General features: G+C 37.7%; 1 protein-coding gene across 1 annotated transcript in view; it reads right to left on the bottom strand.

Moving 5' to 3' along the window:
- Positions 1–16,676: 16,676 nt before the first annotated feature.
- The window catches only part of RAB11FIP2 (RAB11 family interacting protein 2), a 41,617-nt gene continuing 30,359 nt past the window's right edge, over positions 16,677–27,934 (bottom strand). The window contains exons 4-5 of the mRNA XM_060033996.1: positions 26,777–26,822; positions 16,677–21,005 (exon numbers count right to left, since the gene is read on the bottom strand). Coding sequence (XP_059889979.1) covers positions 20,775–21,005; positions 26,777–26,822 — 277 coding nt within the window. The 3' untranslated portion in view covers positions 16,677–20,774. The remainder of the gene's footprint in view (positions 21,006–26,776; positions 26,823–27,934) is intronic.

Here is a 27,934-nt window from a genome sequence, read left to right as displayed (position 1 = left end):
CCCTACCATATGGAATCACTCCAATTGACTCGAAACTTTTGTTTGTATGTTTTCTTGTAAAATGAATACTGTTTTGCATGTATTTTTAATTTACTTAAGCAGTGCTGTTATATAGATCTTACTCTGTTTCTTGATTTTGTCAGGACTATGTTTCCAAGTTGACCCATGTTGCATTGCAGATATCTATTCTGTTACTTCCAATTGCTGCATGGCATCTGTGGTATGCCTCTCCTCCTCTCCACCCCCCACCTCCCACCATGCCCACTCTTCCCAGCTGCTTCCAAGTCCCACTATGAGAAACAATGCTGCAATGGACGTCCTCATACCAGTCCTGTAGAAACCTGTATGAGCATCTGCTTGGGACATACCTTGAAAGGCAGAATTGCTGAGTCATAAGGCACTCATGCTTACTGTGCACAGCACTGCCTTCTGTTCTCACAGGTGGGGTAGGAAGATGCAGAGATTCCTACATCCTCACCAACACTTGGCATCGTCCAACTTTCTTCTTCCCAGCCTCATGGAAAGTGATACTTCATTGCTCCAAGTCCAATGAGTACTTCCAGAATTAACACAATCATTTTTCTTGGGGACCTCAACAGACTTTAAAATCTCTTTGTGTTCATCCTCAGACCTGAAAGGTAGATGATTCTCCCCATTTGATAGTTGACTCACTACACACCATAAGGCAAAGCCAAAATCTTATTATACCTCTTAAATTGTGAATTCCACCTACTGGCAAGGTGGGATGGGTGAGAACTGCCTTTCTAGCCATTGTATTCCTCCATCTATTCAGCTCAGTATTCCAATCACTAGAATGTACTTTCTACTATGATGTTTTGTCAAATTCAAAGAAAAATGAATTACATAAGTATTGAGTTGGCCAAAAAGTGCCTCCGGTTTTTAAGTAAAAATAAAAAGAGACATTTTTCATTTTCACCAAGAATTTTATTTAACAACGTATTCACACTTTCGTTCCACTACCTTCTGCCATTTTCAGGCAACTTCATAATTCCATCTTCCCAAAATTTTTATCTTTTTGAGCAAAGAACTGTTCCAGGTGCCTTTTACAGTCTTCCAGGGAATTGAATTTTTTTCCATTAAGAAAATCTTGTAAAGACCGAAATAAATGGAAATCCGAAGGTGCAATGTCTGGTGAATACGGCAGATGAATCAGAACTTCCCAGCCAAGCTGTAACAGTTTTTGCCTGGTCATCAAAGAAACATGCGATCTTGCATTATCCTGATGGAAGATTATGTGTTTTCTGTTGACTAATTCTGGAGGCTTTTCGTTGCGTGCCACTTTCGGTTGGTCTCATTGGGAGCAGTACTTGTTGGAATTAATCCTTTGGTTTTCTGGAAGGAGCTTATAATCGATTACTCCCTTCCAATCCCACCATATACACATCATCACCTTCTTTGGATGAAGACTGGCCTTTGGTGTGGTTGGTGGTGGTTCATTTCCCTTGCCCCATGATCTCTTCCATTCCACATTATTGTACAGTATCCACTTTTCATTGCCTGTCACAATTTGTTTTAAAAACGGAATGTTTTCATTACGTTTCAGTAGAGAATCACACGCGGAAATATGGTCAAGACGGTTTTTTTCAATTAACTTCTGTGGAACCCAAACACCAAAGCGATTCACATAACCAAGCTGGTGCAAATGATTTTCAGCAGTTGATTTGGATATTTTAAGTATGTTGGCTATCTCCCACGTGGTATAACGTTGATTGTTCTCAATTATTGTTTCGATTTGATGGCTATCGACTTCAACTGCTCTACCCGACCGTGGAGCATCGGCCAGCGAGCAATCTCCAGCACGAAACTTCGCAAACCACTTTTAACACGTTTCATCAGTCACAGCACCTTCTCCACACACTGCACAAATCTTTTTTTGCGTTTCAGTTGCAAAACGCAGTTGCAACTTTTTCAGTTCCGTTTTTACCTTTCTGGAAATAATAAAGCATAATATGCCAAAAATGTTGATTTTTTTCTTCCATCTTCAATTTTAAAAAATGGCTACACAAAACCTCACCAATTTTGATGTCTTTTTTTAAATGCACGCTGATATGACAGCTGTCACATACAATCTAACAAAATTGTTTCGAATGAAGTTAGAGACAACTAAGTGCTACTAGAGCCATCTTATGGAAAAAACCCAACAAACCTTTTGGCCAAACCCAATAGAAATCCAAAGCATAGTCTGTAAAGTGAACTTTTTCAAGTGACTAAAAAAGAAAGTCACAGTCCCAATTTGAGGTGAAATACACCCTGGACACAGAGAGGTTACTCTAATAAGAGCATATTATGATTATCTGGTCCAGAGTCTTTACTGATGTTGCCTTGTCATTACAGAAGTTGTTTTTTTCCTTTTCAGTACGGCATAATATAATCCTCCAATACTTAGAACTTAAAAAATGTTTTCCCTAAAGCAGCAGGTGTGATTATCACGAATGATCAGTAAATTTGTCAGCATTAACACACCAAAGTAACTTGCATCAATCTACACGAGACTTGTCAGAAGGCTGGAAGGGCTTTGCTGACACACAGGCTGTCAGCTCTGGCACAGGGCTGCTTGGGTGTGTGCTGCGTTTTGTTTTCCATTCTGCCATTGCAAGAATATTATGGGTAATTTAATATTTTCTAAAATATTGAAAATCCTTTTAATTGAATAAATTTACTGAAAAGCTTCATAGATTTAAATGGTCTTATGAGTCATTTACTAGGAAAGATTGATTTCTTTAAGAGGATCCAGCTGTAACTCGCCTGGAGCATTGTACAAATTCTTTAGGGGAACTGACGACTTTTTTCTTGTCAGTCTAGTTGAAAATGATGCTCAATACTTCTATTTATCAGTGGGGAAGACTTGTTTAAACACATTCAGAATGCTGCTCCTGTTTTTACTGAATCTAATCCTTCTGTTTCCCTTATTAAGAACATTTAAATATAAACACAATCAAATTTGTTCTCTGTGAGCTGTTAAAACCCAAGTGTAATACAAAGAGGACCAAAATAGCTCTGCCGTAATTCACATTAGAAACGCAACGCCGTTTACTTATTTATAGGACACAGTGATAACACCCAAAGAGATTAAAAAACAAAAAAGAGTGAGGAAGAACCCCATCCACAATATACCTAATGAAATTGAATTTCATAATCCTAGACTGCAGATTTCTCAGGACAAAGACCAAGTGTTACCCTTCTTTATAGACATTTCCTGGAAATGAACCTGGCTCCCCGTAGGTACCTATTGAAATTGCAGCGACCACAATAAAGAACACCCCCTTCTTCCCTGCCTGAGATACACAGAGGAGTCAGACAACTGGAGACAAAAAAATCAGCTTTATTCAAGATAAAGCGAAATTAGAGGGCATGGCGGCATTGTGAATACAGATTGGGCTTCTGAATCCTTCACCCTGAATTAGATGGAGTTGGCCCCCAGTCATAGGCAGCTCTGGCCAGCTGGAAGTCCCCCTACAGATGTGAATCTGTGAGCTCACTGCGTGACCGAACACCCCAGAAGGCAGGCAGCCTGTGGCCAAGCTGCCTCGGAGCCAAGGACGCGCACCTCCCTTCCCAAACCTGTCAATCAGGTAAGCCACGCCCCCTCTTGGCGGGGGACGGGGTCGAGAGAAGCTGGAAGCTTCCAAAGGCTTTTTCCTTCTGGAAGCAGAGTGGGAATTGTTGCCTTTCTATAGAGACATACACCCGTGGAGGTGAATGCTTAGTAAAATAGAGGGAATGTGGTGTTAAAATGATACCGGCTTCACTAGGGCTAGAATTCTCAGCTCTATTCTTATTGTGGTAACCAGAATATGTGTTAGCAAATACCCTCCAAATTTAAAATTCACCTCATTCTTTAGATCCATATTTTAAATCTGCCTTCTATTTAAATTATGTAATTGTCAAAGGAAATTACTTGGTCATACTTTTCTTTCTACCTTTTCATTTTACTTCTGCTCTGTTTCATGACTTAGTATACTCTTTCTGTAACCTGTTGCTGGGGAAACTCAGTAATTCTAAGCATAGGCAGCTATCTGAATCAGGACAGGGCTCCTTAATGACCTTAACAGACTAGAAAGAAAAATCCTTGTTATAGTGCTTTCTGTTTTGGGTTTTAGAATTTCCGGATGTGTGACAATTTTAAACAAACAATCACTCTGATTTGGGATTTCGGGCTCAGATCAAAGTCACCATCGTCAAACACTTAGGGAGAGGTGATGAAACCAGGCAGGGCTCTGGTGTAGAATGCAGACACGCAGGCATGGGCGTCCAAGGGTGTTTGCAGAGTCGCTCCCCTGAGCTTCCCATCAATAAGGAAGACACCTGGGTGTCGATGCTCTGCAGGTGTCTCCCACACACTGCGGTCTTTGATTTTCACAGGGCTCCTTTTGTATCGTCTTAGCCCTGGGTTCAGATCAGGGTTGACTGCTCAAAATTGAGCTTCTCAAATTACAAAAAACAGTAAGACCTCCTCTTGATGTTTAAAAGGCACTTTGTAAAAAATAGAGGGGAAGAATGTAAAACTCCAGACGTGGACTTTTTTTTTTTTTTTTTTTTTTTTGCGGTACGCGGGCCTCTCACTGTTGTGGCCTCTCCCGCTGCGGAGTACAGGCTCCGGACGCGCAGGCTCAGCGGCCATGGCTCACAGGCCCAGCCGCTCCGCGGCATGTGGGATCTTCCCGGACCAGGGCACGAACCCGTGTCCCCTGCATCGGCAGGCGGACTCTCAACCACTGCGCCACCAGGGAAGCCCCAGACGTGGACTTTTAAGGCTGGGGGAGACTTTGGAGATCATCAAATCTACCAGCCCTCCAACCCACTTCCTCTTTTTATGAAATGGGGAAACAGAAGGTTAGGAACTTAGAGCTCATCAGAGGCCAGGTCAGGGCTAGAACTCAGTTCTTCGGATCCTCCATCCATCTTTATTCATCTCTGCTTCTCAACTGTTGGAAACTTTAAGGAAGAATATCCAAGAAGAAGGCAGTGTGACTGCTCCCCCCTTACCTGTAGCTGTGTTTACTGCTCATTTGCTGAAGTATTTCACCAAGGTCAGCAATAAGTTGTAGACTGCACGTTCTGGCCCAAAGCATGACTGTCTCTTGGTCCCCATAATTTTCCAGCCTTCATTTCTCTTCACAATACACTTTATACTATAGTAACCATACTAAGGGTCCAACCCCACCGGCCAGATCACAGCTCAAATCTGGGAAATCCAGGTAAGAACTGATCCATGAGTTGGCTTCCTCGCTTGAATGGACCCAGGACGTAAATCATTAAATTAGCCTTGACTGTTTAAGAGTTATTTGTTTTGGGTGTTGTTTTGGGGGTCCTGGGGATCCCAGTGGAATGACAGGAAAGCTTTTGGCATTAAATTTCAAAGTGTGAAAGTGAAAAGGTCAACACCAGGGTGAGAAGGGGCAGGAGGGCCCCCAGGGAGGAAGAGGCAAAGGCACCCCTTCCAGCCACATAGGCTGACACACACACACACACACACACACAGACACGCACACACACCACACACACACCACACACACAGCCCCCCCACACACACCACACAGCCACACACGCCACACACACACACAGACACACGCGCGCGCACACACACACACACGTGCCCCAGCTCAAGCAGTCAACCTAACGGGCACCCATGTTTGGAATCTGTGTCTGCAAAGGTGTGCAGGCTATCCCAATCGGGTCTTCCTGGTTTCTGAAAAGGCCATCAGCAATTTCCATCACAGCTAAGAACCGGGCACCTGGGGCAGCCACAGGGCCAGCCTGGGGAGAAAGGAGGGCAGGAAAGGCCAGAGATGCTGACAAGAAATTCATCACAGCCCCAGAGGGGGAAAAAGGGAAAACCCACCCAAAGAGGCCCAGGAAGGAAGAACTTGGCCAGGCGGCACCGCTTCAGTTTAATGAGACAAAGGCAGGAGGAGGGGGAGAGGCCTGAAAGACGAGACACCTGGGGAGCCAACGGGGTCGGGGGCAAAGGTTGAGAAAAACAAGCCACCTGGGACCCTGATAGAAACACTCTCCACTGGGATGAGGTGTAAAGGAGGCAGGTCAAGGAGCCTGGCAGAAACGGAGGCCGCAGAGAGGCGGGGGCTGCCCATTAGGCAGAACAGGCCAAAGGAATTAGGAGTGGCAGGGACATTACCAAGAGAATGTCCTCACCTGGTAATAATAAGGGATAAATGTCAAATCAGGAGCAAGGCACAAAGAAGCCTAACCTAAAAAGTCATTTTTCTTCTTTTTTTTTTTGCTATAACTGTTTACAAACAGTATGATTTTTTAAAAATTGAAGTATAGTTGATATACAGTGTTGTGTTAATTTCTACTGTACAGCAAAATGACTTAGTTTTATATATGTATATATATACACGTTCTTTTTTATACTTTTTTCCATTCTGGTTTATCACAGGGTATACTGACTACAGTTCCCTGTGCTCTACAGCAGGACTTGCTGTTTACCCATTCTCTCTCTCTATATATATATACTAGTTTGCATCTGCCGACCCCAACCTCCCACTCCACCCCTCCCCTACCTGTCCTCCCCCGTGGCAACCACTGGTCTGTTCTCTGTGAGTCTGTTTCTCCAACAGTATGATTTTATGAGTCAAATTAGATCTTTTCTCTCCATTTTTTTCATTTAAAAATTTCAAACTTTCTTAGCAGAGTTGAAAGAAAAATACAGTTTACACCCATATATCCTTCATCTAGATTTACAAATTGTCAACATTTTGTTAACATTTGCTTTAGCTTTCTAGCTGTAACCTTTCCCCTGAGCCATTTGAAAATAAGTTGCAAACTCCAAAATGCTTCATTTCTAAATATTTTAACATGCATTTCCTAATAATAAGGCCATAACCATCACATACCTGGGAAAATTAATATTAATTTTATCTAATAATATATAGTTCATATTTAATTTTCTCAATTGTCCCCCAAATATCTTTTTTTGGCCTCTTGTTCCTAATCCAGAATCTAATATTCAGGCAATAATATTGTCCAATACATTCGGTTATATCTCAGGAGACTATTTTAATTTGTAGCAACCTTTCTTTTTTGTTGTCTATTGTTTTTCATGACATTGAGGTTTTATAAGATAACTGACTAGAATAAACTAGGTTCTGGATTTGTCTGATTGCTTTCTCATGATTAGATTCAAACTAATTTATCTTTGGCAAGAATACTATGCAGGCGATACTGTCTTTCCTAGAAGGAAAACATACCTTAAAGGTTTCATCTCACCTACAGGACAGAAGAGGTTCTAGTCAGAGTAGCATTAAACCTGTTCTTTTCTTTACAATTTACACTGATGTCATGGTTTCTCCAAAAAAAGATTTTCAATAAATATCTTGGTCATAAGCAGATCATTAAAACAGTCATCAAAAAGCCAGTTATGAATTGAACACTGATTTTTTTTTTTTTTTTTTTTTTTTTGTGATACGCGGGCCTCACTGTTGTGGCCTCTCCCGTTGCGGAGCACAGGCTCCGGACGCGCAGGCTCAGCAGCCATGGCTCACGGGCCCAGCCGCTCCGCAGCATGTGGGATCTTCCCAGACCGGGGCACGAACCTGCGTCCCCCGCATCAGCAGGCGGACTCTCAACCACTGTGCCACCAGGGAAGCCCCCTGAACACTGATTTTGATGCTAAGATTCTAGGCAAAGAAAGCAATGTGGTAAAGAAAGTCAATTCTAGAACTTCACTGTCCAACTCCTATAGAAAATTAAAAATGAAATTCCTGGGCTGAATTCTACCAGAAATGTATCATAAGAAACATGATGGGCAGCACCTTCCACTGTGGTTCTCCAGCAGAAGCAGCATCAATCTTCATGGAGAGCCTGGGTCAGGGGGATTCTGTTCTCTAACGGGAAGGGCCCCACCACGTGTTCTGGATGCCAGATGTGCGAGTGGGAAAGCTGGCGGTTTTGCAAATGGAGGAGCCTGGCTCGTCTGCTTGACCAGATGGTGAACCACTCACCTCAGCAGGGCAGTGGTTTACTTGAGGCTCTGATACAGACCCCCAAATCATATAAGGGTGGCTGAAGTCTAAAATCAGGCTAAAAGTCAAATATTCCTAAATTAATCAAAAGATGTATCTTATTTAATTCTGAAAATGGCACAAGAATATGATGAAAGATTAAAACAAACCAAAAGGGATTTATGAGAAACTAATTTGTCTCCTGTGCAAACCCAGTGTATTCTTCAGAAATAACCACCATCTCAATATTCTTCCAGCAATGTTCCTACAAATGCATACATACCCATACGTATTTTAAAATGCAAATTACTAGAGCACTCTATCTGTATTTTTCTGTTGCCTTTTTCTACCCCCTTAACAAAGTAATTGGGTATTTTGGCATACCAGCTTATGCATGGATCTTGTGATTTTTACTTGCTGCATACTATTCCATTAGACAACATAAAGGGTTTGATTAGCGGCCAATTTCTAGTATTTTGTTACTAACAACAGTGTTGCAGTCAACATCCTGACAAATACATGTTTGTATACATTTTCCAGAATATTTGTAAGATAGATTCCTGGAATAAAATTGCTGGATCAAAAGGGATGCACATTTAAGATATTCATAGAGATTATAAAATTGCCCTCCAAAGAGCTTGCTTCAAGTTACACCCCAAATGATCTAGTATCCGTGTCCCCTTTTCCTAGCAAGCCCGTGCTTTAACACAGCTGAGCAACCTGATACGTAAAACATGGCACCTTCTTCGTCTATTCTAATTTGCAGATGTTCACAAGGCTATTTGGATTTTTCTTCTGTCTGCCTTCTGAGTATTTTCCTCGTGGTCTTTTTCTTACGGGTATATGAGGGCTTTTTATATTATAGAGAAATCAGACTTTGTCTGTCATTTGTGCTGCTATCTATTCCCCTTTTTGCCATTTGCCTTTTGATTTTGTTTACTGGATTTTTTGGTGGTGTTCAAATGTTTTAAAAGTTGTCTGTGGTCAAATATATCTTTTCCTTTATAGCTTTAGGTTTTGTGACTTGAATAGAGAGGTCTTCTCTGCTGTAAACCAAACAAAACAGAACAAAACTCCCACATTGTTTTGATACATCTCATATTTTACGTTTAAAATTTTAATCCATATAGAATTAATTTCGGTATAAAGAGTGAGGTGTGGATTTGAACTTGTATATTTTTCCAAATGGAATTCAGTTGCCTTAAGTCTATTTATTGACTGACCCACCTCTTTCCCATTGCTCTGATGTTTGTTTTTCGTCTTTTGAAGGTAATTACTCTCAATTAAAAAGCTAAATCAGACTCATTAGATCCTGGGTATGAAAATTTTTCAGTTAGTTTATTTGATTTAGAAGCTACTGGCAAAAAACATCCTTTTAAATACAATTCTAAATCCATTCAGCAGTTGGTACTTATTTTTCTCCAAACCAAAAACTCCCGTGTCATAAATGCTGATGAAGGTTTCTTAAATACAATTTACTTTCATTCATCTTTCATTTCTCAATGATACGGCTGCAACCCAAGTGGTGAATGAAAATGAGTTCTCTGCAATTCAGAAAAGGATAACATAGACCATCTGCATCATTACCTTTAATTATCCAAGAAGTGTCCCTATACTGGAGATAATTCCGTGTTTTTTTTATTTGTTCCAATCTTGCTTGGAACACCTCTCAGGTTTCAACTACATTTTAAAAAAATTAAACTCAGGGGTTAACAAAGAGAGTCATGGAAAAACTGCATATGAGCTCATCATTAGTTCTTCATACTACCAGATACATCTACCATTACCTCATTGTCTAGGATCAGTATTTGTCAGATGACATGAAGTTCTATCCTCACAAGAAAGTAACACTCAAGTGCAGTCAGTTGGTGCTGCTATGATTAACTTGAGAGTACTTAACTGGTTACTTCAACTTGAATAGGCCTTAAAAAATTCAAAAATGCTCCTTAAAAAATGGGGGCGGGGCATGGACGTCATGAGCCCTTGGTAGACATCACTGATGGATCTGGGCCCTATTTCCGTTTGTCCATCTTGCTCAACTCTATCATTAGCATTTAGAACAATGCTTTGCACATAGCAGGTATTCAGTTTGTTGAGTTGAAGGATGGAATGAAGGATGGATCAATGGGTGGCTGGGAGAGCCCAGATGAGGCTTCACCAACTTCCTTGACACAGCAGCTGTTGACTGAGCAATTAAACACTCAAGATGAAATCTATTTACCGCACTGCACCGAGGTTTTATTCTGGACTCATTTTTCCTAACTGTTCAACGAAAGACATGTATATTAAAGGAAGCACTTCAGTTAGAAAAGCCTATCTTGCCTGGTGTTCTTATTGAAATGATTTATTTATTTTTGTATCATGATATAATTAAGAAAACTGTTTTTATATCTAAAGTTTCCATAAGACTCCTAAACAAAAGTGGATCAATGTACTCCCTGTTTTCAATTAGGGACCACTCAAGGTTTCTTTCTCATTAATTACAAATATAAGCCAAATTAGAATGAGAACTCCTCCCTTCATCAAGGACAATGGAAAGTGTTTTTATAATAGCCATGGTTGCAATATTTTAAAGTACAGATAATTAAAATCTCAGCATGCTGCCAACCGAATCACATACAATGAAAAAGTACAAACTTCTTACACCATATTTCAAAGCACTAGCCACTGAAGTCCTCCTTCCCCTCCCTCCTCTAACAGGCATTTACTGAGGACCTGGAATGTGACACGTGAACTCTAAATGGGAGGGCAGCAAAGGTGACCAGCTATCTGGTTCTGTTGGGCTTGCATACAAATGAGCAGGGCGTGTAGACAAGTGAACAAACATGAAGAGTTGCAGGTGACCAGCCCCCACTAAAGTAAAGGAAAGAGTGATGTTGACTAAGCATGCCTCTTGAACTCTGGTAGACGGCCTATAATTTAAGACGAACATTTATTTCTGCCTGTTCCCAGTTCATACTGGCAAGGTTTTGGTAGCAATCATGTCTCCTGTAGATACAACTTCCACTGCCTGTTAAAAACCTTTATTTTTATTCATTTCAAAGGGGCTGGCTCCCTTAGATGATAACATCACTGTTGGTAACAGATGTTCACAACAATAATATGGATTTTAATAAAAAGTAATCTGATCACTCATTCAACAAATGTTATTGAGAACCAACTAAATACCAGGCACTGTGCTACGCATCAATGTTGGGGATACAAGGACCAGAGGCTCAAAGTCTTTGCCAGGAATTCTTTGTGTATAGTTTTTAAATAACTAGTAGACTCAAAAACGAGGACAAATAAATGTACAAGACGGTGGTTTGCTGGAGGTCAGCAAAGATCAGATGGGGCGCTTTGCATGCACTGGAATGAGCAGGATTGGAAGAAATGCCAAATAAAAAATTTATTCATATGATGCCCCGTCCCACAGAAGAGCTGAGGTGATTTACAAACATACATACAATTCAAAACGATGAAATAAATGAGTCAGGACAAAGAGAAATATGGGTAAGTTTACCATGCATACTGAAATTCATTCAGCTACTAGAGAGTGCCGAATACTACTGATTGCCAAATGGAAGAGAAACTTAGATGAAGCTTGTCCAACTGGTTGATTCCCTCCACAAACAGGAAGAACTCAGCACAAAGACAACTGAAAGGCATTTGTAAAATGATTGGCCAGTCTGCGGAAATCAACAGAAGGAACAGTCCCAAATTAGTTTAGGTGGATAATAATAAGTACCTAGGGTGTCTGTGATAAAAAGAGTAAGGATCAGACAAAAGGTCGAAATAATATGCTAATATCCCCAAATAGTGAGTTCTATACAATAGTCAATCAGAAATTAAGATGTGGTACATAGCTGTGGTCTTAAGGCTTTTGACAGATGTGTCTTTGGGGTTTGAGGTCCACCCAATGAGTGAGGTTACTCCTGCTACTGTGAGATCCAAAGGTAACAATCACTAAACAATGAGAAGGTTTGATTCTGAGGACATCTACTGTGAGATCCAAAGGTAACAATCACTAAACAATGAGAAGGTTTGATTCTGAGGACATTTAGGCATCAGAACACAAGAGTTGAAAGCAGTTACAGAAGGCACTGCTAAAGGGTGAGTACCAGGCTTAAGACTGACCGTTGGCCAGACATTCCCGTGGCCTGGCAGGAACTAAATTTTTTCCCACATATATACCATTCCGGCCCATTCTTAGAGGCAGGCGGCATCATGACAGGTGTCTAGGCTACAAGCTCATCGGGTGGTGTGACCCTTAAGTGACAACAAGCCTCCTGGAGTGAGCGAGGCTCCTTGGAATCACTCCCAACTAGCAGAAGGGTGGACTAAGAATCCAGAAGTCTACCTGCAGCTGAGTGACTTAGGAAACCTTTCCATCTTTCACAAGGTCCCTTGCTCTGGGGAGACCCACCCAGGGCGCCAACCTGCTCCCATCCTCCGCCAGTTCAAAGGAAAGAAAGAAATAGCTTCAACCTCCAACAGCATTAAAGTACCATCCAAGGCCTAGGATTTCGCTGCACCCAGCTCAGTGTTTCCAAGACTACCAAATTCAACCTGATGCTCCCCCCAAATCCGTCCTCCAGGGGTGACCCCAAGACGCCCAGGTTGTCCTAATCCCAGCCTCCCTCTTGGGCCCGCTTCACAAAACAGCCTGCTTATCCTGGTTCCCATGCAGCTGCCGCCATTACTCTGCAGTAACTTCTCACACTTAATGAGGGATGCTCAGAGGACAATTCTAAGTAGTACTGATGCCAATATTTTTATTTAAGATCTATTCACTTAAAGGCAAAGTGACATCTTAAGGCCACTCAGCAGAGCAATTTGCCCAGAATAAGAAAAGAGCTTCAGTTTTGGAAAGACTTCCTGCTAGATTTCAGACATTTTTTTTTTTTAGTTAAAATGCAAGGATTGTCTTCACAAACTCTTCCTATTAGTATTTCATGTGTTTTCTGCTTTATTTGCTGTACATATCTTCACAGTGTGCATATGATTCAAGTATTCCTAACAGATGGTCTCAAGTGCTACATATATAGCATTAAGTGAATAGCTTGGTAAAAAGTAAGTCAAGGATTAAAGTATTTTATAGCTTATAAATCAAGAAGGATGTTCAGTAACAGTATATTAATAAAATATCTTTAAATGTAAACATAAAAACACTAAATACTGCTATTGGATCAGTCACTGTTTATGACAAATGACTTATTTCTTAAAAGTGCTTGTCCTATATGGTTTCAGATTATAACCTAAATTAATCTGAGGTTGGCAACTACTTTTCCTGTGAGCCTGGCCCACTGCCGCCTTCCCTACCCAATTCCCCAGGCTTTTCCTGCCATTTCCCCCTCATTAATGCCTCCTTCATAACTAGGAAAGGAAATGAAATTCATAAGCCAATGTTCTTACTCTTTGTCTAACTTTAGCAAAATTTTGCTGAAAGAGGCTGAAAGCACAAGTTCAAGTTGAAGATTCAGAATCAGCCGTGATTTTAATGACCCGTGCTCTCTAGATCCCTTTCTGCCAGCGGCTAATCTAATGTTTGGCACTGAAGTTTCCACTGAGGGTTTGAGAGCGATGATTGAAACAAACAAGAAAAAAAAACCCAACAACTTTTGCCAGTGTCCAGACGTCTCTGAATCCATGTTACACTGTTAATGTTCTAGCCATTTTTCCACCGAGGAATAAAAACCAATAAAATACTCTGCTATTGGATGTTCCTCTCTCATACCACCCTTATTTTAAATTACGTTATTTTTAACCTAATGCATAATGGTCTTTTCCTAATCATCCAGTGTTTCCAGTATCTGATGCAAGATCTAACAAGACTCTTACGTTTCATTCTAGATTTCCCTAGACACGAGAACTCGACTCAGTTTTGATTGTGAAAATAATGTAAGCTTTTTATGAACTATTTGACAAAATGATTGTAACTAGCAAACTTACAAAGTGCCTGTTAAACAGAACCTCTCACTTCAAGTCACAAGTTGGCTTCACTTGTTATATTAAGGTTCACTGCCCAATTTCACACATACATTCAAAACTTTTATTCTACCGCATTCCATACATGGCTCCATTTTCTGTTTCCTTTCTACACTACTATCTTTTACCTCAGTTTTCAAGGCCTCTGTGAGGCTGAGAAAGATGCCCTCCTTAATCAAGCTTGGCCGCCACGTCAGAACAAAGGAAGACATTATGGCAGTTTCCGCATTAAGGCCCATGTGCATTTTTGCCTTCCCCATCACAATAGCAAATCTTACTGCACAAACAAAACAAGATATCAAAGAATCAACGGTATTAACTATGTATCTACTCTGCATAACACGTTATGCATTATCTTACAAGCATTCTATCTATATTAAGTTTCATCAGACTTAAGTTTCTTTAAAACACAAAATATCCATTTTATCAAAAAACTAAAAAAACAGGTTCATAAATAAATTCAGGACTGGCAAGGAAAATTACATTAAGTTAAAAAAAAATTCTCTGAAGTACATTAAACTAAGAAAAAAGGGGGGTGGGGGTGGGTCTCTATCTCAATGGTAGTCAGATTTGAATGTGCATTTGAAACACCTGCAGGGCTGGTTAATAGAGCTTTCTGGGTCCAACCCCCAGAGTTTCTAATGCAGTAGGTCTGGAGTCGGGCCTGAGAGTTTGCATTCATTCTCCCAAGTTCCCAGGTGATACTGCCAATGCTGCTCTGGGGACAACACTTTGACAACCAGTGATCTAACCATCCAGCTTTCCTGATCTGGCTGGCGTCCAAAAGTACAGTGGAATTTTAAATAGTGGATGTACAAAATCAAAGAAACTATGGAATCAATGACCATTATATTTCAATTGAAATATGTATTTTATACCCTAAAAAAAAACACACACACACAACAACACATTGACTTTAGATGACTGGAAGTTGTCACATACCATACGTGATGTGACCTTAACACAGGACGGTGCTAAACTGATCTTTGGGACACTAATAGTTTTTATACAGTTTTTTTACCAAAAGGCAAGACCGTCATAAATAAGATACTGAAAAATCATAATTACCATAAAAAGGTATGTATCAGATACTAGATAACATTCTAAAAGGCTCGAAACACCAGAGCGGTGGCCCTTGTACTGTAACTCAGATTCACCGTGCTGTTCTCTCTCTGAAAAGCATCTGCACTGCCAGGCTCAGGGGCAGGCATACCTGAGAAAGGCTTTTTCTTTACTGCTGTAAGAACATTTCAAATGAGCTCTACCCCCGTAACAGATTTTTACATGCACAATACAGTGTCATTAACTGTAGGCACCATGTTGCACAGCAGACCTCCAGAACTTATTCATCTTACAAATTGAAACTCTAGAGTCACTGAAGAGTTACTCCCTATCCTCTCCCCACTCCCTCCCAGGAGTCCTGAGCTGTAATTCCGTCTTACACATCACACATGCCCTGCATGCCCCTTGGCCAAGTCAGGTTTTGATTAAACACAAGATCACCTGTGGGGGAAGTAAACAACTACACTCTGCACTGTTCTGATGATGATGATGACGACAATGACGGTACATCAGAAACAATGACTAAGGAAAAGACTGTGCACTAATGGCCTGCGGTTTTGTGGGTTTTTTGTTTGTTTGTTTTTTTAAAGAATCAGCTGCTAACACGTGGAAATCATATTTCACATAAAATCTATATTTTCAGTCTCTGAGATGATCAGGTTTAGCAACCCTGGCCTCGCTTTCATTTCCATCTGGCCTTTCTGAGAGAGGCACAGCATTAGAACAAACCTATGTGGAAAACAGCCACTTTAACAGAATAATAACTCCCTACCCTCAAATTACCTCAAATATCTTTGTCTCAGTAGACTAAGAAAAAATAAACGTGTGTGCTGCAGATAGACAGAAAGGGGAACAATCCAGAGAAATTCCAGGGGAAGTAAAAAGATACAATAAATGGGCCTCTAAAATTGAGGGCAATTAAGGACCAGGAAGGTGTTCTGGCCTGCAGAGAACTCCCTTGTTCCAAGAGTGGATTACTTACCTTCAGGACCACTACGTGTGGATCATGTCTCATAATCTATAGAATAATACAACTGCTTAACACTCTGCCACACCCACACCATCATCCCAGGCCCTTAGGTTCCTGCTTCCCTCAGACAGCATCTGGGATGGACAGACATACACCTGGACTGCAGGCTGAGAGGGCTGCGAGTGGGCATGAATTAGTGGTCTCTGCCATGAGCTGGACACTAAAAACTAGTGAGAAATGCCGTGGCTTTGCCAACTCTACTCTACTCTTGAGTTCCACAAATAGCTGTTTTGTTAGCTGTCTTCAATTTCCTCTGAAAGCTTGTACAGTCCTTACCGTAGAGGGCTGTTGTAAAGAATAAATGAAATAACGCATAAAGAGAAAGCACTCAGCATAGGTCTTAGCCTCTGTATAAATATGCAGATGTAATTTGCTACCAAACAGTAAGTTCTGTCCCTGTGAGGGGATATCTTATACACAAAGGGCTGCTAAACAGTGTCCACACTAAACCTTACTTTTCAAAACTATTTTCATAGTGAAGTGAGTCTGTAGGTCTTACAGAATACCTGCTGCCATACATCAAATAATAAGAGGCATCCTACTGTACTTTTAAAAGACAAGGAGGGCTCACGTACAAATGAATACTCATGCTGTTTTATCTGCGATAAGAAATTATGACAACCAAATTAAGATTAAACATTTTAATCAACTATAATAAACCAATAATCATATATAAAAATTCTGATTCATGCATCAGATTACATAAATTATACAACTGTCATGTTACATAATGCTTACATACGTTGGAGTTTGTACCTGCAAAAATGTATACAAGTTACTAGAGCATTTTACTAAGTGTAATACTCTTCAGTTATAAATAATGCTTGTATCTTTCAAATACCTGCTAAATATATACATTTCTAGATCTGCAGCATTTTTTTTTTGTACCTCAAAATCAAACCACCCCTAAGATCGAAGATTGACAGGTCCAAATGTACCATTTGTTACAGACTTCAATTCCACTGTAAGAGTGTATTTTTTGACATGGAAAATAAATGAAATAAAATGTCAACTCCAGTTTAATGCTTGAAGAGCTTCTATACTTCTTATTAAGTACACCAGAAAACCCTTCTTATGCAGATTAATTAGTTAAGATGCTACCTATTACATATTAAATACCTCCAATGATTGCATCTGGACTATTAAACTTATAAATCTGTGAAAACGGGGGCTTTCAGTGTGTGCTGACAGACCCTTCCATGTACAATCATGAACCAGCAGCACTGCGATCCTTTCCCTTTTACTTCAAAGAGATCGAGGGAATGAGCATGCTTCATATTTCATTTACACACACACGTGACACCAACCATATCTATAAGACATATGAGCACACAGACATCAGAAAGCTTCACCTTGTTTTACAAATCCAAGGTAGGCTGCTTTTTCTAAAAACCTAAGAGGAAAAGAAGTTCTAGCGTAACAATTTCTAGATATATTAAAGACAGCAATTCTTTTTTTTTTTTTTTTTTTTGAGATTCTCCTTGCTAAAGAATAAGCACCCTTATGGGGGTGGTAGGCAGTGGGGTGTGAGGGCGGAGGAGTCAGTGAAGGATGTGAGGAAAGCAAGTCTGTCACTAGCGAGCTGAGTTTTACTTAGGTTTCCATTCATGAAACCCTTTTAAATACAGGCAACATTTTCACAGCTGGAAAATTACAACGAAATCTTCACTTACTGCTAAAAGCAATAGATGTAGTTATGTATAATCTATGGATACTACTACATTCATGGGAGGATGGCAAAACTAGGCTCAATGCAGAATACAGCAGCAAAAAGCAATACTTAAATATTTTTCATGAATGGGTGACACATTTTATATACAATTCTAAGATTTATTCCCTGGTATTTAATAAATGAACTTGAAGCCTAAGTGGTAGGACAGTTATGTTCAATACTTTGAAGCTGAATTTTAGAACTGGGAGGGGAGCTGGTTGTAAAACTATACTGTTTAAAAAATATTAGCAGAAATATTTTTAATTATGTAACAGAAGTATGTTAAGCTTAAGACAGGTTTGAGACTATTATAAACTCTGCCATTTAAAAAAATCCTCTTATTGGTGGAAATATTTTTGAACATGCCTTTTTTAAGCATAAAAGCAAAAGTAAACTCTGTCTATAAGTCTACTGTGCTGCGCGTTATTTAATGAGTACATATGTTTTATTTCCTTGTCTAAGTTACTAACAAAATATACCATTAGAATACTTAAAAGTTATAGTTTGCAAAAATAAACTAATGTGATCTTTTGGCCTTTTTTTCTACAACGCTAAAAATTAAAACTACTCTATTTGCACTTCTGCCCACAAACACAGGAAACACTGTTATGTTCACATAGGAACTCATTTTTACTTTTTGTTTTTAGTTCCTTATATGGACCGATTGATTATGAATATATATATATATAGTCAGTTTGATTCCAGGTCACGAGTGAAAGAAAGTTCATAAACGTCGGAACAGAACATTTCGGGCAGTGATAAATGCAGATTCAGTTTTCAATACAATTCTTGTCTCAGAATTAAAGATAAAAATATTGACGCAGTTATAACCAAATCATTAACGTATGGACAAGTCTAATCCTTAACAGTTTTTATACAGGCAAAGAATCCTCCTTAAAAATGAATTTCCTCATAAAAAGAACGGCAGTCCCTTAACCATACTTTTTCATGAGCTCTATTTACATAAAACATATCCCCAGTACAACACTGGCATCGTGGTTCATTCTATAAAGAGTAAATTTGGCCAAAGCATATTAAAATATCTGCAGATAATGTCATAATACTGCAAACACATGGATTTTAGTACTTTTAAAAGTGTAAGAAGAGCCTCAGTTATACCAACAACAGAAAAAACAAATACTAAGAATTGTGCAACATTTAATAAATGTTAACTAAAAATGGCACCATGTTAAAAAGAACTACCAAGACCTCAAAATAAAATTCTATACCACATTGTGAGGTTTATTACAGAAATTTAGAAGTGGAGGAAAAAGTCAGTGAAAGCTATTTCTCCTTGTCTCCTATTAAAAATTATTTGTATTTCAGAAAAATTTTCAGAATTTCAAAAGTTATGCTCTCATAGAAAAACTGAAGAAACTCAGAAAAATACAAATAAGGGATTTTAGCTTGTGAATATAAGCTTGGCCAAGTATTATCTGATTCAAAATATTAAACTGAGCAAAACTATTATATGCCTTTGTATTTAACTCTCAGTGAAGTCTTAGTAGAGATAAATATTAGACAGAAATGCATTTGGTAAAAGATTGGGGAATATATGTCTCCATATACAGGTGAATTTTTCATCTTAAATTTCCTTTAGAAAACACAGATTCAGTATTTCATAGTATGTATTTCAGACTTTTAAAGTTAAAAAATCAGCAGATGATTAGTAATATTTTTATATCATTTTCACTTTAAAGACTAATTCTGTACAAATATATAAAGAAAATTCATGATAGTAGTCAACATTTTTGGGGAGCAGACTTAAAAACAAAGCTGACACAATTCTGTAATACTGATTTATTCTTACAGGGTGGCTGTAGAATAGTGTAAAATGTCGTGCTGGTAAAGATCTATTCTAAAAACTCACCCCTCCTTTAGTAACTCTTATTTTGGTTCAGAAACCAAATGCAACCATCTGTTCCATTATTTTTGTAACTTGAAACCGAGCCTAATTTTTCATTCCTAGAATTTGTTCATTGCTTTGGGTTATCAGGCATCAGAATGATCACCTACTTCCCCCCACCCACTCCAAATTATCTTCAGATATAAATTCCAAATATTTTCTTTGCTAGTACTGAATATTTTAAAGACATTCAGAATCTCAACAAATCACACTTGCTTATCTTCTGCTTATAGCTCAAACAAAACTCAAATATTAAGATAAAAAATTAATTCAAGAAATTCATGCTGTTGCAAGGTTAATGAAGTTTCCTAAAATACATCGTTCTTTAAAAAGGGGCTTTAGATCATTACTTTTGGAAAAAGAGAAAAGATTTGATGCTGGAATAATATATAGTAGCAGCTTATTTTGAAACCAAGGTTCACGTAGTCAAGAGTGATTTGAAGCAGCTTCTGTGTAACAAACCATTATAGTAGCAATGACGATTTGTTTTGCATTGACAGAGCACACATATTTTCAAATTAAGAAATCCTAATTGGTATCCTAATTTTAGAGGCAACCAGTTGTCTTTAAATGTTCTAAAAACACATGTATATATGAGGTATATGCATGTATTTTATATACAAAGATACATGAACAGATTATTCATGTACATATATGTATATAAAATATGAACTTTTTTTTAGTAGTGTTTATAATGAGCAGTATTCCTGCAGCTAAATCTGTACAAATTGACTTCTGAGAAACCAACCACAGTATCAGTTCTGCTTGATGAGAAACCTGTTCCTGAGGAATAAGTCATGTCCTTCTGAAGATACTCCTAGGCTATGGCAGATTAGCGGGCCGGCACCAGCACCTAAGTGAATCCTAAGGAACTGCTTGTTCACGAGAATCTGGCCCATCTTCACTTCAAAGGTTTAAATTATTTAGCTCACTTCAAAGGTCACTCTTGATAGTCCCTGCTAATATTTACAGGTGAAACAGTTCTTCACAATGAAGGAGAGTATGGAATGAAACCTGATAGTGTGGTCTCTCTCAGTAACGAGCTTTTCTTCTATTTTTTCTCTCTCTTTCTTCCTTTCTTTTTTCCCCAATTATAAATGCAGTACCATTGGCTTATGAACTAGTGGAGAACTTGCCAGCTTTCCTGGATGGTTCGTACGGCACTCTGAGAATACTGGGCGTCTCCTCCATCACCCTTACAAGGAGGTTGTCGATGTAGTCCTCCAGCTCCCGGATGTGGGAGTCTTTCCTCCTAAGGAGCTCTTTGTGTTTTACCAGCTCCTGCAGTACCTCCTCGTAGGTGAGACTACGGTAGCCTGCAGTGGCATCAAAAGGGTTGCTGTCCTAGAGTAGGATAAAGACGGTCACTTTAACAGACAGCACATCAGGGGCAAATTATGAGTTATTCTGAAGTTCTACTGTTTCAAACCCTTGTCAAACTCTTCTCTATCCTTGGCTAGAACTAGTGTGACAGTTCACAGAACGGCTAGCCAGTTCTGAGGAAAGGACTAAAGCAGATACACCAAAGCCTTGATTACAACTCTAAATTCTTAAATATAAGAAACTGACCACGTAATTTAAGATTAAGTTAAGAGATAAAATGCTCAATAATAAACATAATTAAAATAGACAAAATCGAAACATCTGTAAGAATTAACTTTAGGAAATATAAGAAGCTATTGAAAACTATACATTTGGATATCACTTTAGTCCTCGTGGAATCGCTTCCGCTAAACTGTAGTTTAATGTTATGCCTTTGCCTTTTTATTGAAGATGGTTACAAGAAACAGCAATATCAACTCTGCTTCTCCAGTTTGCTATGAGATGTTGATGGCATTCAGAACTAAATCCATGAGCATCCTTTATAAGAAGCTCCATGGGAGTAACTACTGTTTTAACTTATAGGCAAATAGAACCTTTTCTCCTCTGAGTAGTCTATTTTCTCCTCCTAGTACTAATACCTATACAATTTATTTTATTTCCCTTTTTGCCTTGGTTGTCAGGAAACTCAAGAGTTCAACTACAGTCATGCTAACACTTAAGATTAGTATATCTGCATTCTCTCCCATTTCACTTACTTTATTTTGTTTAACCTCATTCTATTGGTGAAAATTCTCTTAACACAAAGGTACAAACATAAACCAAAAAAAAAGGCATTGATTCAATTCATTTTTATTACAAAGCATCCTAATATTAAAAGAAAAATATTTCTCAGAAATTTAATCAAAAAGGCACTGTAACATCATCTATTTAAAGTGCATAATATCTAGATGTTTCATTATGTAAAATATAATGCCAAAATATAAAGTAGCAATCTTTATGCCTTCTTATACATAGTTCTATCACTACATTCAACAACTTAAAATGGTTTTCATCACTTTCTTTCCAAACATTTCCATTTGGCTTTAAAGAAAATAAACTAAAAGACTGAGGAAATTGGCCTTGCTCTTAAGGACTAATAGTATCTAATCTATTCAGTGGAGGACGGAGAACGAGGACTGGTGAACGTAGAAAGGTCTTTTTTTTTCCTTTTTTGTCATAAGAATTAAATTTGTCTGTATTCAATTTCAGGATCTATTTTAATTTGCTATGCATCCAGGAGTTTTCATCAGTAAAACCAAAGTGTAACTTTTTATCCCCTCCTCACCAGGCCCCATGACTTTGCTGCACCAGAGAAACAAGCTAGAGCACAGATACCAATTTGATGCTTGTGTTACCCAAGCACACTCCCTTCTCTAGGATAAAGGCAAAACAATATTCCTGGCTGAAAACTTCTCCAATCCATAGAATCTCTCAGGTTTTGCAGAGAAGATATAGCTTGCACTAGGCCTTCAAAGATTTTGCCAGGCAGAAATGCGTAATGGGCATCTCAAGCAGTGGCTCTGCTTGTTCAAAGGAGGAAGCAAGGTTCAAGGCACAGTGGCTAATAAAGGTGATCAGTGGAGCACGGCTGGGAAATAAGGTTCAGGACAGGGCACAGAGAGAGAGGCTGAAACAGTGGGTTCCAAACAGAACATCAAGGATGTCTGATGCTATCACACTTAGTGTTATGGGAAATAGAAAGCCCATTGAAGGTTTCTAAACAGAGGAAAGATGATTAAAGCTAAGTTTTAGGAAAGTGGCAGCAGTGGGTAAAATCATTTAGAGGGACCGCGATTAGTTACAAAGCTATTTAAATAGTAAAGACAAAAGTTAGGAGGAGCCTCTACTAGATTAACAGAATAGAGAGGATGCTAAGAGGAAGTTTAAAAATGACTCATTTTACCATTAGAAACTGGGTATAGATACAACTTTATGAATTAGATTACCTTTGTCCCCCAAAACATTTCAGAATATTGTTTTACGACAACTAAAGGACAATTCTGGAGATACGTGTTGGTTTACTTTTTATTCTCTTCTCTTTCAGATCAATTAACTTTTTGTTAGAATAAGTATACACACATATTTACTAGTTTAATTGGTCATAAGTCGTCTAGAGATACAAAACTTAGATTTTCCTAAACACATTCCTATTCACATTTATTATACGCAGCAGGTTTCTGTAGAAAAGATAAGACATACCATAGAGCTAAATATATTTTAAACATTAATTAAAAATAAGCTAAAGTTTCTTACTTTAACCTAAGTAATTCTGCACAAATTTGAGACTGAAACCCACCTAAGTCTCACTTTCCTTCTCTGATAAATGAGATGTTCTCTAAGGTCCCTTTCAACTCTAACATTTCCTGGTCTGCAAAGAGGTTTTTCAGAACTGCATTCTAAAAAAGTGATTATGTCCAACTAATGTGATTTAATTTTTCTAAAACAATATTTACTGAAAAATAGCAGTTCTTGTGAGAACTGCAGGGATTAATGAAATTAAACTAAATGGGATTCATTACCAATTGATTGTTTTACCTTTTTTCTTAATTTAACATAATAATAGCATCAGACTGGGCCTCTCTTAATCAAATTATACATATATGAACTGATTTCTCCAAACTAATTAAGTGATAATATGCAGTTAGAAAATCATTTATATTGTTACATTTAACACTATACCAGTGCTACCAGAGAATGTAGTTAAAATAATTTTTTAACATTTCTCTACAGACAATGAGGATGAAAGACATGTCAAAAAATTCTTATTTTGACATAAGGAGTTTAAATTAATGCCATGATACAAATCAATCTAAAATTTAATCTCTCAAAATAATCAATTATTATCCCACAATACTGTTCAGCACTTAAGATATAAGCCATAATCTAGAATATACAAATCCATCATTTGGCTTATTTTTCCCCCTCACAACCATCTAATACTTATGGATAAACAGATTTCTTGGAAATACAGTTCTGACCTTTTCAATAAATTTTCCATTTGTCCTTTTATGTGAAAAATTTACCCCAAATTTCTGCATCAAGTTTTTATGCAAAAAAACATCTTAGAAACACATGTACTATAAACTATATTCTGGAAAAGAATATAAAATAATTAAAAACAGTTTTATGCTTAGTTCCACATTTTATCCCATATTTGAAAATCATGTAAACCTTCTAATTTTAGGCATAAGATTCTTAAATTGACTAATATACTCAATAAATACATCTATCCTTCTGTTTGTTGATATAATTCCAAATAAAATAAAGATTAATATTAACTAAATACAGTAGGAAATTAAAATATTTTCTGGTTACAAAAATTATTTTGCTTGAAGAGGAAAACTCTCAGGCAAATGTAAAAATGAATTATTTTTTCAAAAGATACTTTTAATACTATTCTTAGAAAAACTAAAATTGAGAAATCTCCAAACTGGTAAAGACTCAGATAACCTAACATGGGACTCCTACATACTCAACAGTTTCTCCTCTAGCACTCCATAGAGATGGCACATATGTTTCTAAGATGTCTTCTTATATTGAAATTTAATGTAAATTTTTCTTCTCTCTTCCCGTTTCATAACCAACCCTTTTTCATTCCTACCCAAACTCTGTTAAAAATTTCCATATGCAGATATAAGAAAATAAGAGTTGGGTGAGTGAACAGAATTATTACATTAAGTTGTCTAACTGGAATTTTAAATAACAGTTGTGCAAAATACTTCGAGAATTACTAGTGATCTATTTTTACTTTACTCACAGTCTAGCCTTTTAAACTAGGAAATGTATATTTTTTACAATATTTAAATTTCAACAAAAGCAAATTATCAAGACTCAAAATAACTGAAGATTTAAAGAAAGGTTGTCCTGGTAACCAAATATTGGTGGGGTACTAACTGACATCCAAGGCAACTAGAGGAGAGAGAGAGAGATAAGATGAAGGCTTGGCATTCTCTGATCATCTCATTATTGTTCTAATGAGGAACTTTGCTCTGGGAATATCATCTCAGCTACTTTCACATCTTTTGTGCTACTCCCTTCATCTCCCTTTCAGTTCTTAATTAGGCCTTAAAGAGCTCACACTGCCCTTTCAACTGGCTACTGCTCCTGTTTAAACACTGCTTTCACAGACAGGTGTTGGCACTAGCATATAAGACATACAAACTTAATTACAAAATACTATGTCCAGAAGGGGAAAAAAATATAACTTGGTGGACAGCTATTATTAAAGAACTTAAGGTAAATTACTTCAAACATCTTATAATCTTCAACATAAAACTTGTTCAAATACTTTTTTCAATAACGATCAGTATGAGGATGAGCTTTCTCCTCTTAATTGTATCTTGCAGTAAATTAACAACACCTAGTAATCCTTTAACTGTCATTTAGAATAGTTAGTATTCCAGAGAAAAATAATCACACATCAAGGATTCTTTTATCACCTTTAAATCCCTGAACTAAAACAATTTTCACATTTTATTTCTTTAAAGAATTCTAAGGATGCTTTTACAGCAATAAATTACAAGATTTGGAAAAGTACATTTACAAGCACATAGAAGTTGTAATTAAGTTACTTAATAAACAATAGCTGCACATTAAATCGATTTTTTGATGTCGCATTTTGTTTGAGATTAAGTAACCGCCTGATAGAATTCATTTTACTATCTGATCAAAGGCTGACTTCATATATTCTGACGTTTCTCGCCAGTCTGCCATAATATAAAGACTTGAGTATTTATGAAACATCAAAACGTACACATCATGTACATTAAAACAGCAAAAACAGTACAAAGTCCTCTGCCTCTATAGTGTTTTCTACCATTTTAAAGACAAATGACTGCATTTAGAATGGTTTACACAACACCATGGTTTCTTCTCAGCCTATCACACCACAGAAGACTGTGATATGCTATTGCTTCGAAAAATTCTTATTACACATCTGGATCACACACATTAAGGACAGATGGTTCAAAGAGCAACCACCAGCCTCTTGGAAGAAAGGCTTTATTTCTGTTATTCAGTGAGAATTTAGTTTCCTACGAAGACATGTGCCCATATTTTTGTAAAGCAACTTATTCTCTCTAGGCTTAGTATAGTATTTAGAATAGACTGAAGATGTACTGGACCTCGGAACAGAGGTCGAAAACTGGACTTCAAATAACAATGAAATGAAGTTAAGATATCTGAATAATCCTTGCAAAATATGTGAGCTAATCTGGCTGGTCGCTACAAAGCCTGTTAATATATTTGGTTTTGTTCTGACTTGGAAGGTTAAGTGTCGTAAAGGATCTTTCACACACACTCCTGGTTAAATGGGTCTCTGGCCAGGAAGCTCTTCCTACTGTTAAATGTTCACAAGCAGGTTTATTCTCCCCTCAACCTGATTTACAACAACAGTAACAAAATGGCAGCTTTCTCCACATGCTCTTATTTCACAACTATAATGCTGACATACAGCTTTCATATCGATTTTTAAACAGTCTGCAAACAAAACCTGTATATTCTAAATTGGCTTCAATTATAACTATGTTTGCGTACACTTCCATAGATCATACAGAAGTCACACCCTATGGTATATTAAAGATAAAGTTTGAATTTTGCTGTTTTTCTTTCTCCCTAAATCATCATACTAAGCTATAATCTGTGGATAACTGAGGGATTCAAGGAGACGGAGGCCTTTTTAGAAATGTGCCCCAGACAGAAAGACAGCTTGTGGCTTGGTTTTTGGTAATTCTCTAACCCCCTCTGCAACTTACCGGGATTTTCCTGAGGTCTTCATTACTTGTCGGATTCATATGAAAACTGAGCAATAAAAGACAAACATAAATGTTAAAAGCGTATCATAGTACACGTGGGAGGAAACATAAAAACAGGACATTTTAACCAACATTGCAATAACAATTTCTAAACTCCTATATTACCTGAGTGAGTGAAATTTAATCCAGGATGTAACAGAAAAACAATATTTACTAAACATTCTAAAGCAGCTACAATTTTAAACTTTGAAGGAAAACCCTTCAGTATTATTAGAACTGAAGAACTGTACCTCTAACGTGTACTTTCTAAACATCTTTAAATATAAGCGATTTTACCTAGTGAGATGTTTTATAAAATTAAATTCTATAATGTTATTATTCATTTTATATACACACACTCACTTACCTTAGGCCTTCTAATATAAAACTGTAGAGACTTAAATAAATTTAGGTTGGGAAGACTGTAGACTAAAAGAGTTGAAGCAATCTTTTAAAACAATTATTTCTATAGGTATTAGAAAAATTAACCTTTAAATGTTATCCTATCAAGGAGAATGAATTCGGAGCTGTGTGAACCATTTCTGTCATTAATGAATTTCTAAGTAGCTGGTCTTCAAAATTTAAATACCCAAATGGACCAAAACAAAATGGATTTCTTGCATGCACAGAGGACGAAAACATCACAGCTGAATGCTATAATCGTTTTCTTCTTTGAAACATGTCCATTAGGAAGGGGACTGGAACCAAAAAGAAGCTAAACTTCAAAGCCATCTGGTGAGTAAATATTTCATCGTTGCTATTCAAGTTTAATTTTTACCCGGCACTTAAGAGTATTAACCATTAGAACCTCTACAAAGCATTACTGTCCTAGGAACCTTTTTATTTCAAAAAAAAAAAAAAAAAGACTTAACTGTAAAATATATTTTTTCATTATCTGTGCTTTATCAGCCAAATAACTGGAATCCTTTGAAGAAATTCACTTTTAAAACTTTTGACTGTATGCACAAAAAGTCTGGACACTGAAAAGTATCTATTATTACAAGTACATATCCCCAGCTGTAAATCTACAGGGCATGCAGGCATGTACAACCACCTCAAGAGAATTTCTAACATATCCAACGTTTCATTTGTTATGACTAAGATTTGTAGTACTAGCTT

The sequence above is a fragment of the Delphinus delphis genome, chromosome 16 (assembly GCF_949987515.2).
Source record: "Delphinus delphis chromosome 16, mDelDel1.2, whole genome shotgun sequence".
Taxonomy (NCBI): domain Eukaryota; kingdom Metazoa; phylum Chordata; class Mammalia; order Artiodactyla; family Delphinidae; genus Delphinus; species Delphinus delphis.
The sequence above is the reverse complement of the archived record's forward strand: the minus strand, read 5'-3'. Positions and strand labels throughout refer to the sequence as shown.